At 39.2% G+C, this 12,763-nt stretch overlaps 1 protein-coding gene across 1 annotated transcript; it reads left to right on the forward strand.

The window, feature by feature from the left end:
• The first annotated feature begins 10,817 nt into the window (after window positions 1-10,817).
• On the forward strand, window positions 10,818-12,233 carry B3GALT1 (UDP-Gal:betaGlcNAc beta 1,3-galactosyltransferase, polypeptide 1). The gene has a single exon (XM_012650745.1). The coding sequence runs from the start codon at window positions 11,043-11,045 to the stop codon at window positions 12,021-12,023; it is 981 nt and encodes a 326-aa protein (XP_012506199.1). The 5' UTR covers window positions 10,818-11,042; the 3' UTR covers window positions 12,024-12,233.
• The last annotated feature ends 530 nt before the right edge of the window (window positions 12,234-12,763 follow it).

A 12,763-nucleotide genomic window follows, 5' to 3' on the forward strand; every position in this document is an offset into this window, starting at 1 on the left:
AACAGAAACACAGTGCTCCATTGTCAAAAGTGATAATAGACTGGAGTACTCGACCCTCATAAACTCTCGCCAACCAGCTTCGTGCGATAGTGGTGCCAGTCAGGTGGGGGAAATTAGAACTAAATCATAAGCGTAGCAGCTGCCAGTTTAGCCCTTATGGCTCACTAATGTTCTAATTGTGCTGGTCAGTATGGGAGGATTGTTTCATTGAAACTTATTTTATTCTTTGGTATTTTAAATACATTCATTTTTAAAATAAAATAAAAATATAAAAGACCAACAAAAATGTATTAATGAAAATAAAAGGATTTGTTGTGTAAAATTTGGATTTGGTCAAAAGGCTACATTTAAAGACCTGGAAGGCCACAGATTCCCCACCCCGGTATAGCCATTTCAGGCTATTTAGTATACATGGAATGTATGCTTTGACTATGTAAATGTTACTTAGAAGGCTATTTAAACCTGGTAGATTTTTTATATTCTAAATTTATATTCCAAAAAAATATAATTATATGTCACTTTAGTGCTGATAAAAACAATAGTCATAGGCTGGGCATGGTGGTTCACACCTGTAATCCTAGCACTCTGGGAGGCCAAGGCGGGAAGATCCCTCGAGCTCAGGAGTTCCACATGAGCCTGAGCAAGAACGAGACCCCATCTCTACTAAAAATAGAAAAATTAGCTGGGCGTGGTGGCGTATACCTTTAGTCCCAGCTACTTGGGAGGCTGAGGCAGGAGGATCACTTGAGCCCAGGAGTTTGAGGCTGCTGTGAGCTATGATGATGCCAACTGCACTCTACCCAGGGTGAGACTCTCAAAAAAAAAAGATACTCATAATGATGTTTCCTGTAACTTGTATACTGCCCCCTTTTTTTACAGAAGTGCAAGATCTCTTTACTTAGGCACTATAAAACAAAATCAAAGCTTCTTATGAAAACAGTCAACTAGAGGGGCCAAGTTTTTTCTTTTTCTTTTGAGCAATAGCCAAGTAGGAAAACTGCTTTTGTGCCCATCAGTCAAGATGCATTGGCCGATTATTCCTCATGAAACATTTTATAGGCAATCATCTCTGGATTTTTCTATATTTATCATGTTTATGTTAATAATAATGATACTTTACATTCATGTAGCACTATTTAACTTATAAAGTATTTTCAAATATGTTATCTCATTTGATCCTTACAGTGATCTTTACTGGCAAAGTGTGGCCACATATCCTTCTCATTTATTTTATCATTCTCATTTTATTTTAATTTTTTTTTTTTTTTTTTTTAGAGGTAGGGTCTCACTTTGTCTCCCAGGCTGGAGTCAGTGACCTCATCATAGCTCAATGTAACCTCAAATTCCTGGGCTCAAGTGATCCTGCCACCTCAGCCCTCTGAGTAGCTGGGAATACAGGCATGCATCACCACGCCTAGCTAATTTTTATTTTTTGTAGAGACAGAGTCTTGCTGTGTGGCTCAGGCTAGTCTTGAACTCCTGGCCTCAAGTAATCCTCTCACTTGAGCCTCCCAAAGTGATGGGATGACAGGCGTGAGTCACCACGCTTGGCCCATTCTCATTTTATAGATGTGGAAACAAAGCATAGAGCTGCACAGGCTTCAGTGCTGATAACTAAAAATCTGGGAGTTGGATCTTCTGGTACTATAAGATTGACTGCCTGCAAAATAATTTCCACTGATGGCAGCTACATAAAATATTTTTGGCTATTACGGATTTCAATAAATTGATATTATATAAAAGGACATTTGAGTTAGAAAACAAAAAAAGGAAAATAAAGATCACAAATTCTCTTCCATGTGTTATCAGCTGCTGCATAATACTAATATTCTTTGATATATAATCTGAAATAATGTTACCTCTCTGCAGTGAGCTGAGAAATATCTCCCTAGACTTTGTAAATTTTGGATAGTAAATATACTAAAAGCTTTCTGGTTTCTAAAAATATCCATTTATATTGGCCTCCCCCCAGATAATGGGCCAAATGAATACTCTTTTTGTTACCACATAGCTCATCATTTTTAAATTCTCCCAGCTGCTGTTTATATTAGTAGGATGCCTTTCCTCTCATCTTCTTCCACATTTCTAATAAAAAAATACTGGTGTTTCCTTTCCCAGTGGAGAAGCCCCACCCGAAGCCCAATCATCCCAGGCTCCGATGATTAAATAAGTGATTGCTCTGCCTACCTTTAAAAATGTGTCTTACATAAGGCAGTCAAGACACAATATCCATCACTGCAAAGGAAGCCAAGCATTTATTTAAAATAATGAGATGTACTCATTTTCATTTTTCCCTGAGCGGATTGTAGCAATGGTAAAAAAAATTCTCTGAATTCTAGAACTAGGGCAACACATTGATTTGAAGAAAGCTGTAATCTTCCCTTCTAATTTGAAGTGCACTTTCTCCTCAGTGAAATAAAGTGTGGCTTTCAGCATAGCAAGCGCTCTAAGCCCACACACAAAGACATCCTCATCCCAACCACCCCCCTTTCAAGTTGGCCCCATTCTTCTAAATGCAGGGATTTATAAAGACTTTTTCAATAAATGTCAAGGTATATTGAACTAAAAAGGACAAAGGCTCAAATCATTTTTCCAGATTTGGGAGGGAAATGCTTTCCACCGTGATGTCGTGATGAACATTACCTTTTGCTTTCCACCACTTCCTCGTTGCAAATGATCTGTTGGGTAAGTTCAATTATGGGGTCTCTTTGAAAAGATTCATAATTAAATTTTTAAAAGGAACAAATTAGCTCTTTGTCTATCTGAGGCAGAGGAGTCAGAACACTTAAATCTATGAGCATTCAGGGATTTCAGCTTCTGTGGGTCTGGTTCCTTAAATAGCCAAGAAAGCTTCCTGAAAAGAAAGAGTAGGAGAGAGAGCCGGCCCCCGGTGATTTGGAGAGATAACAAGTTAGCAAGCTGGATAGCATGATGGTTTATGAAGGTGTTCCTTCAAGGACCATTATCTAGTGTTAATCGTGTTTTATTTCTTCCTCTCCTGTGCTTATTTACAGCATAATTACAAGAGCGAGAAAAGGGGAGGGAGCGGGCATCAAGATAACCATACGCCAAATTAATGCAGCTGACTAGAATCGCTGGCCTCTGGGGCTTGTTTATCAATTAGTTCTGTTGCAGTCTGAGCTCCTGCATTTCCCCACGGGAGGAAAATGCTTTGATTTCACTCGTACACCAGCTCCAAGGAAAGTCATATGAGATCAAAACATGTTTCAGAAGGATCTCTTTTCCCCTACTCAATATCATGATGTACTGTACAGCCAGCTCCTTGCCCATTTCAAGAGCATTTCGTAAACACCAGTAGTTAACCCTTTTGTTTTTCCCTTTCTCTCTCTCTCTCTCTCTCCCCCCTCTCTTTCTTCCTGTCCTGCTTCTCTTTTAATTGGTTAATATTGGGTTTACTTTTTTCCAACTGTTTCATCTTTCTTCACCATGTTTTTAAAGTTACTATGCAAATCTCCATGTTAAAACCACTTTGGTAGTGCCCTGTGATCTGTGAATATTCAAAATTGACTCTGAATAATAGAAATGCTAGTAGTTTGAGGTGAGACAGGAAAATTGTCCTTATTCTCCATAAAACCAAACCAGTATCTCAGGAATTGTTGGTTTAGGAAATGCGCCATAGTCCTGGCTTACGTTTTTCAATTAATTTGAGTTTTGAAAGGGGTCAGAGGAAAGAGAAGGTGGCAGGAGCAAAGGACTGCTTAAAACTTCACCTGGTCTTAGGAAAAGAATTGGAACTGGTTTTTCTTTTTCTTATCTAAAAATAAAACAAATTTTGCATCCCTTTTCACACTTGTATTTCATTCTTCTTTGAATGCTAATTACAAATTTTTCACCCTTTGAAAGTTGGTTGACCAAAAACCAAGAATTTACCTGCTCATACACTAGCTCAAATCAGGAAAATTAAAATGTGAAGGCGTGAAGTCTTGTGGAGCAAAGTACAGATGATCCCCAACTTATGATGGTTCAACTTACAATTTTTTGATATTACAATGGTGCCAACCTGTCACAATTTTGATGTAATGTTTGATACTCAATAAATTACATGACATATTCAACACTTTTTTTATAAAATAGGTTTTGGGTTAGATGATTTTGCTCAACTCTAGGCTAATGTTAGCATTCTAAGCACATTTAAGATAGGCTAGGCAAAGCTATGATGTTCAGTAGGTTAGGTGTATGTATTAAATGCATTTTCTTTTTCTTTTTTTTTTTTTTTGAAGCAGGGTCTTGCTCTGTTGCCCAGGCTGGAGTGCAGTGACATGATCATAGCTCACTGCAACCTCCAACTCCTGGGCTCCAATGATCCTCCTGCCTCAGCTTCCTGAGTAGCTGGGACTACAGGTATGTGCCACCATGCCTGGCTAACTTTTTTATTTTTTGTAGAGATGGGGTCTCACTATGTTGTCAGGCTGGCCTCAAGCAATCCTCCTGCCTTGGCTTCCCAAAGCTCTGGGATTACAGGTGGGAACCACCATACTCAGATGCATTTTTGACTGATAATACTTTCAACTCATGATAGGTTTATTTGAACATAGCCCCATCATAAGTCAAGGAGCATCTATACTTTGTTACAGTAGCCCTAGCAAACCAACACTGTAGATAACCTATGGCTCTAAGAGCTGGGGGCGTTTGCAGGAGTGGGCAGAATGGCTACAGCTGGGAAACACAAAGACAAGAAGATCTGGAAGGAGCAGAGGTCAAAAACTAAAAAGATGCTTCTAATAAACCATTAATTAAAAAGAACCAAGCAAAGGAGACAAAATCTTAGTAAAAGATTCAAAGACTGAACCAGAGATGGCAAGGCATTCTGTTCTTGGCTCAGATGTAATATCCTCAGAGAGTGACCCATTTATCTAAATTTAGCCCTTCTCCCCCATGCCACCTTTGTTCAGTCTCTATCCTATTACCCCACTTTATTTTCTTCGCAACACTAATCACTACCTGAGACTATTTTTGCATTTGTTTATCCATTTACTTTCTGCCTCTCTCTCCTAGAAAGTAAACTCCCATATGTCTTACGAGCTCAGTTCCTGGCACCTAGTTCATCTTCGATGAACAAATGAAGTATACTTGAAAATGCAAGGGAAATCAGAACCTGGAGATATTCCTTAAGACACCAGAGAATGGAAGCAGGCCAATGGGTGAGGCTCCTACAATCTTGCCCATGAGTGAAGGGAAGCTCAAATGATTGATTGTCAAGCCAACTCAGCATAAGTGGCAACCAAGACATAGGAAATCAGTGTTGACTTGTACCTGCCTGTATCAGTCAAGGTCCTCCAGAGAAATAGAACCAATAGGAGATATATATTTATATATATATATATATATATATAAAGAGATGTATTATGAGAGATTGTCTCATGAGATTACAGAGGCTGAGAAGTCCCATGATCTGCTGTCTGTAAGCCGAAGCCTATGAAAGGCAATGGTATCGTTTCAGTCGAAACCTAAAAGCTTGAGAACCAGGGGAGCCAATATTGTAAATCCCAGTGTGAGTCCAAAGGCCCAAGAACCAGGAACACTGACATCTGGGGGCAGGAGAAGACGGTGTCACAGCTCAAGCAGAGAGAGCAAATTTGCGCTTCCTCTACCATTTTAGTTCTACTCAGGCCCTCAGGGGACTGGATATGCCCATTGGCATTGGTGAGGGTGATCTTCTTTCCTCAGTCTACAAATTCAAATGCTAATCCCTTCCAGAAACACCCTCACAGACATACCTAGAAATAATGTTTTACCAGCTATCTGGGCATCCCCTAGCCCAGTCCAATTGACACATGAAATTAACCATCACATTGCCTGAACCATGATGGAAATGGACATGGAGCTGACACCCCAAACTGTGCACAGTTCACCAAAGAGACACGACCCACCTGCTCCTAGAACTTACCTCTAGCTATACAAAAGAAGAATTTCAGCAAGTTTTGGGATTTTTAAAAATCAGCAATTCAAAATAACAGACAATCCACCATGCAGTTTCTAGGAGATGCTAGCTTCTTAATTGAAAATTCTGCCCCATTAACTTCCTGAAAGGTGAAGGTGGATAGTTACTGGAGAGTTCTGTGAATGAGGTAATCTGAAATACAGTCGGCCTCTGGGGGGAAAATCTTTCATGTGTTCCAGCCGAATGTTTCTATTTGGAGGGATTTGTATTTAATGGATGACCACATAATGTGTCATCAGTGTCTGTGGTTGTGGTAAAGCTGCTAAAAGGAATGACAAATGTTACATGTGCAACTTTCTATTTTACTGATACATTAACTTGTCTGTTAAAAAGGATTTTTAAAAATCTTGTAAAACTGAAAGAACACTCCAGAGGATTCTGCTTTGTGGCACTCAGTGCCTTCGCCAGAACTTTTCAGCTGACTTTTTTTTTCCTTTTGCTTTTCAGCAGGGTTTTTGCTTTGAGTTTTCCAGGAAGAAAACAGATTTCTCTGTCAGGAAAATCTGCACTGTGTGCTCACTAATCTGAATGAACAAACAAAAACACTAGCAGCAATATTATTTATTTAGAAGAATTGATCAATATATGTGCTCAGGATGTAAAACCACGAACTCAATGAACCAACATAATCCCCTCACCCACACTGGATCCTACCTTTCGTATGGTAATACCATCTGCCAGGACAGAACCCTTTCGGCAGAAACCCAAACGATTTGGCAGTGGTTGTTAATACCTATAATGTATTTGGAGATAAAACAGATGTTATTTTCTCCCTTTCTTTATATTTAAGGCTACTAAGACACACAAAACCCACATCGCAGGTTAGGATTACTCAAGGAGTGGAACCATGGACGTACTGGCCCATTACCAACTACTTCATCCAACATACATGAAATTAGCCTTTGGAGTTCCTCGCATCATGCTTCTCTTTCTTGTCTTTAGTTATGTTACTATTTCTGGCCCAGAAGCATATTTTTATACTTGTTTTATACCTGGGAAATCTGGTTTGTCATAAGCAAAAAGGCCATTTTTTAGCATTCCTTGCTATTAATCCACATTATCCATGGCCACTCTTCATATTTTATGCTAGTTCCTTTTCATATTTCAAATCCTCTGTTTTTTAATAGAGGATTTACTAAATCCTAACTTGCATTTAGTATTGACTAAGATGTAATACTATGCCTACTTTTGTTCTTATGTCTGAAGAAAAAAAGGTCAATAGAAGTAGTGATTGTTTTAACATATGTGTGTATGTGTTTCAGGACTTCAGGGAAAGGAGCCTGCAAAGTGTTTCTAAACCTCTTCAATGATTGCAGCTTCCCCAACTTGCCCTTAGCATCTTCAAGTTTTAATGTGCTCTTTGCAAATCATCGCTTTTTGATAATCAAGAATCCCTCCAGAATTGGTATAGTGTGTAGTGAACCAGAATGAATTAGAAAAATTCCAAGCAACGGAAACACGTCTAAGAAAATAAATGCATGGATAGGGAGAATAGCAGCCTGAGATGCTCCCTACCACCCTGGGCTTTCCCATCCAAGATTATGCCTATTCCTCCAACAGGCCTTAGGAAGCTTGGGAGCAACTATTTACCTAGTCAATCACTAGCTGTGTCATCTGGAGCAAACTACTTCATATCCCTGAGTTTCCATTCTCTCCTCTCTCAAATGGAGAAACTTATACCTCTCTTGTAATACTATAAGGAATGAAACTCTATAAAGTAGAATAGAACAGCATAGAATACACCATATAGCACAGTGCCTGGTCTACCATATGCATTTTAAAATGAGAGCTATGATAATAATGGTAAGAAGTGTTATGTTTATTTCCTGTCCAGAAAAGAATGCTCATTCTTTTGTGAAAAGATGTTTATAAATACATAAACTTTTTTCATGTTCTCACCTATTTCTATTATATTTCTCCCTTTATTTATTAATATTGTTTAGCTCTTTCTAAACTGCCTAGGAATCTATGTTTATGCAACCCCTTCTCCCCCAGAAAATTATACAGAAAGGTATCAGATAAAATTTCTCACTCTTCTAGGACATAGAACTATGGGTGAAAGAAATTTTTAATATGGAAGAATGGTTTGCTATTGAAATCAGTGAACAGGATTGGGGGAGGGAAAATCCTCCCTCACACCCTTTAGATTGCACAGATGGGTAACCAGCTACTCAGCTCAGGATGGTTTCTCAGCACCACTTCCCATCTGACCCCTGCTTATATCCACAGTCTGCCTTCTTGATACTCCCTCCCTCCTCCCCATCACCCTGTCCTCTTCCTTTAATCAAGTGTTTAAAGGAAGAGGATACTTGATTAAAGGAAGAGGACAGGGTGATGGGGAGGAACGTGGGAGTATCGAGAAGGGGGACTGTGGATATAAGTCCTGGTACACACCATGCTCTCTCTTATTTTATGCCTTTGCATATGCCCTTTCCTTTGCCTAGAATGCCCAGCTGCCATCCAGATAATATCTAGTTGTTCTTGAAGATTCAGCGTAGCTCACCTTTTCTGAACCTGCCATAGCATCTTCCCCAGGACTCCCTCATTGTGTGACTCTGGGGTGGGGTGGAGGAGTAGGATTCACATAGCAGCCTATGTGAACAGTACCCTCTGGAGTTGTCCTGTGCACAATCTGCAGGACTGTACTTGGTCCTCCCATATTCTGTCCACTGCCCAACCTGCCTGCATACTTCAAATAGCCTCGCAAGGAAAATTTTTATTCCACAGTTTTAATAATTTACTTGAAATCTTTCCTCCCAGACTAAGAGTTTCTTAAGGCAGGAATATATGTTCTATTTCTGTTTTTCCAATACTTTGCACACAACAGGCATTCAATAAATATTTTATTAACTAGCTGATTGATGAATAAATCAGTTAACGAATGAATAAATTTAAGAGCTGAATGAAGGTGTGACTATAGAGGTAGGGGATAATAACTTGGGAAATTAACTCCATAGGGACAGGAAAGGAATAATAAAAAGGAGATTGAAATATATATAAAGTGGAGAAATCCTCCACTAATAGCCTGATTACTGGCTCCCAAATATTACCTGGCAGGAGCCACCTCCAGGTGAGCCTTTTTGGGAGGCTCCTGCCATCTAGTAATAGGTGACTCACAATTTAGTAGGAAAACACACACGGGGACAAAGGCAATATGATGATAAAGGTAGGCTTATAAGAATCAGACACACAGGCTAGGACAATGGTAGAGAAGGTATGTTTCTAGTACCATCTTGGGACTCACTTACAACCTTTTAGAATTGAAGTGGAGTCCATGTCTATATATCCCAAGTCGAGAAGCCCCTTTCTCTGTTACTGGCATCTCTCACTTCCTTTTGCTTGCTGTTTAAAGTTTCGAAGCTTGCTGCACATCACAACCTTCTTTTTATCAGCTCTGGTGCACCTTAGAGTAGAAATTTCCCCCAGAAGGCCAAGGATACCAGAGCCTATATTTAGAGAGTACTTATTATGGGTTGGATGAAGGCCTGACTATATCTAGAGTCATGCTGCTTGAAGCCATTCTAATATTCATTTAGTTAGAACTATAACTACACTGAGTTATTCCTGGTCTCATATGGATTGTATATTTACAATCCGCTCCTGGCTTAGACAAGAGGATGTATATTATCTCTGCTGTTGCCCATCATGTCTTTTTATTTTATTATGACTATTATGCTTAGAAGCATGATTTTCAATCTATATTCCCAGTTAAATTATTTCAAAACAGTCTGTACATTTAAGCACATAGTTTTCTTTGAAGCAGACTTTGTTAAAATTGATATCTATTCTCTACTATCTCTGCCTTCCAGGACTACCACATTCTGCTGTAACGAGAAAGGAAGAAACAATTTTTTACATGAATGGATTTTGTAATCTGGCATATAGCTTTAATTGGCATGAAGTCCAAAAAATTTCCAGAAAGCACTAGAAGTTCTAGAAAGGATTAGAGTTCCAAAGAATAACTTCAAAATTTGAGCACCAAATTGAAGTCTTTCATCAAATCTTCTTTGGATTTGTGGCCCCCAAGCTCAATTGTCTCTCTTGCTATACTCATGCTATATTTATAAGCAAATGTAACTAAGTTTAAAAAAAATTTAAAGAGGTGAATATAATTTCTTCAAGGGAACATATGAGTGAATTGTTGGAAACCATAAAAAGCAACACCATTTAAATCAACTCCAAAATAAATGCTGCCCGTGGTCTGAAAGGACATGGAGGTGACAGGTTCCATGCATGAAGAGTCAGGATATTCTCTGCATAAAGACTGTGGAAAATTGAGAATTAGGAACTAAGAGTTGTGAGAGCCAAAGTAAGGAGAAAGTGAGGAACAGCTGAGAATTACTTTGAAGTCTGAGCCAAAGGGAACACAGTGTTAGCAGAGATTTCCCAGTGGTCATCAATATATATTCAAATAAGGAGTTAGAGGAAGCAAGGAGAGGATGAGAACTGATTCCTTCATCAGCATCAAGCAAACAAAAACTCAGACACGGAAAAATGGAAAAGAGATATGAGGCCATGCGGGAGACTTTCTTGCTTGAAAGAAGACTTTAGTGCCAGAAAGTATTTAACTGAAACAAAGGCCTCTAAGAAGAGGGGGAAACTTTTTTTAAAAATTACTTCATGTTTATTTAGAGTTTATAATCTATAAATTTGTTAATTGGATATGGATATACATAAACAACTTCTATCAAGAAGTGAGGAAAAGTCAGAAAGTTTTCAGTACTGATGGAAATGAATGATCATGTTTGTTTTAGTCATCATGGGCAATTCTTACACCCTTATTATGCTTGTTTGATGATGTGAAATGACTAAATAAATCTAAATGACAACTATACTTTATTGATTTTGCAGAGTTATGAGGAAGATTTATGAGGCATGGAATGATCCACCCTGTTCGGAAGACAGCAGAGCACATGCCAAGATGCCAGAGTGCCACTGAGGCACACGGACAATCCCTGACTCACGCCTCTCTATTAAACTTTAAGATTTATTAGTAATATGCTGCCTTTGGAAGATGAAAAGAAACTAGTGCCAAGAAAGCGTATTCTTCCGTATTTGGAATAGACGTGCTCTCAAGACAATGGCTTCAAAGGTCTCCTGTTTGTACGTTTTGACAGTTGTGTGCTGGGCCAGCGCTCTCTGGTACTTGAGCATAACCCGTCCCACTTCTTCCTACACTGGCTCCAAGCCATTCAGCCACCTAACAGTCGCCAGGAAAAACTTCACCTTTGGCAACATAAGAACTCGACCTATAAACCCGCATTCTTTTGAATTTCTTATAAATGAGCCGAACAAATGTGAGAAAAACATTCCTTTCCTTGTTATCCTCATCAGCACCACCCACAAGGAATTCGATGCCCGCCAGGCAATCCGAGAGACGTGGGGGGACGAGAACAACTTCAAAGGGATCAAGATCGCCACTCTCTTCCTCCTGGGCAAGAACGCTGACCCTGTCCTGAACCAGATGGTGGAGCAAGAGAGCCAGATCTTCCACGACATCATCGTGGAGGACTTCATTGACTCCTACCACAACCTGACCCTCAAAACACTCATGGGGATGAGGTGGGTGGCCACTTTTTGTTCAAAAGCCAAGTACGTCATGAAAACAGACAGTGACATTTTTGTAAACATGGACAACCTTATTTATAAATTACTGAAACCCTCCACCAAGCCAAGAAGAAGATATTTTACTGGCTATGTCATCAATGGAGGGCCAATTCGGGACGTCCGCAGTAAGTGGTATATGCCCAGGGATTTGTACCCTGACAGTAACTACCCACCGTTCTGTTCGGGGACTGGCTATATCTTTTCAGCAGATGTGGCTGAACTTATTTACAAAACCTCACTCCACACAAGGCTGCTTCACCTTGAAGACGTATATGTGGGACTGTGTCTTCGAAAACTGGGCATACATCCTTTCCAGAACAGTGGCTTCAATCACTGGAAAATGGCCTACAGTTTGTGTAGGTATCGCCGAGTTATCACCGTGCATCAAATCTCCCCAGAAGAAATGCACAGAATCTGGAATGACATGTCAAGCAAGAAACATCTCAGATGTTAGGATTTTTACCGATGTAAATACGTTTTTGTTTTTGTTTTTTTAAGAAATGGGGCCTAAGGTGTTGGTATTTTACAGGTGTCACCAGGGGAAATGGACTGGTGAAGGGGTTTTGTATAGTTTTTGCTTCCTGCTTCTAGTTCCTTTCTTGGATTACCAATTTACAAATGTTAGGCTCTGGTCATAGAAACAATAAATGAGTTAGAAGGGCCAAATTTCATTCTCAGGTCCCAAGGCATTGCCATTTATCTTGAAAAGTGACTGCCAAGCAACTCCTAGGATTTATGTACTGTGCATCTTAGATAAAAATTTGGTTATTGGGAAACTGAAACTCACAATAATGTCTTCATATCATCTCTGCAAAAATGAATAAATAAATAACTTTATCAAAAACAATTCAGAAATGATGCACGGTCAGGAAGACACACTAGATGTGATTATTAATATTGTGTGTGTTGTTACATTAAATTTTTACATATATTGCCATGTAATGTGTACAGTATTTGCAGTTCCACCAAGAAATGAACTTGGTACTGGCAGGGAGGCTGCAGTTAAATAGATGGGGATTTAAACTTGAGAATAAAATATTCTGTAGGTTTAGAAATCAACTCTGCTCGCTCATCCAAGGATTAAACCTGGTCAGCGGGTGGGATGTATATAAAATGCTACTTAACAAAGTAAACAAGAGAATTTTTCCTTTTTTTTTTTTTTTCCTTTTTGCTCTTTCAGAACAAACATTACAT

Source organism: Propithecus coquereli, unplaced genomic scaffold, assembly GCF_000956105.1.
Source record: "Propithecus coquereli isolate 6110/MARCELLA unplaced genomic scaffold, Pcoq_1.0 Scaffold34, whole genome shotgun sequence".
Taxonomy (NCBI): domain Eukaryota; kingdom Metazoa; phylum Chordata; class Mammalia; order Primates; family Indriidae; genus Propithecus; species Propithecus coquereli.

What these genes read in the sequence shown, in the direction of transcription:
- B3GALT1 (XM_012650745.1), top strand. Translation starts at nt 11,043, where the DNA reads ATGGCTTCAAAGGTCTCCTGTTTGTACGTTTTGACAGTTGTGTGCTGG.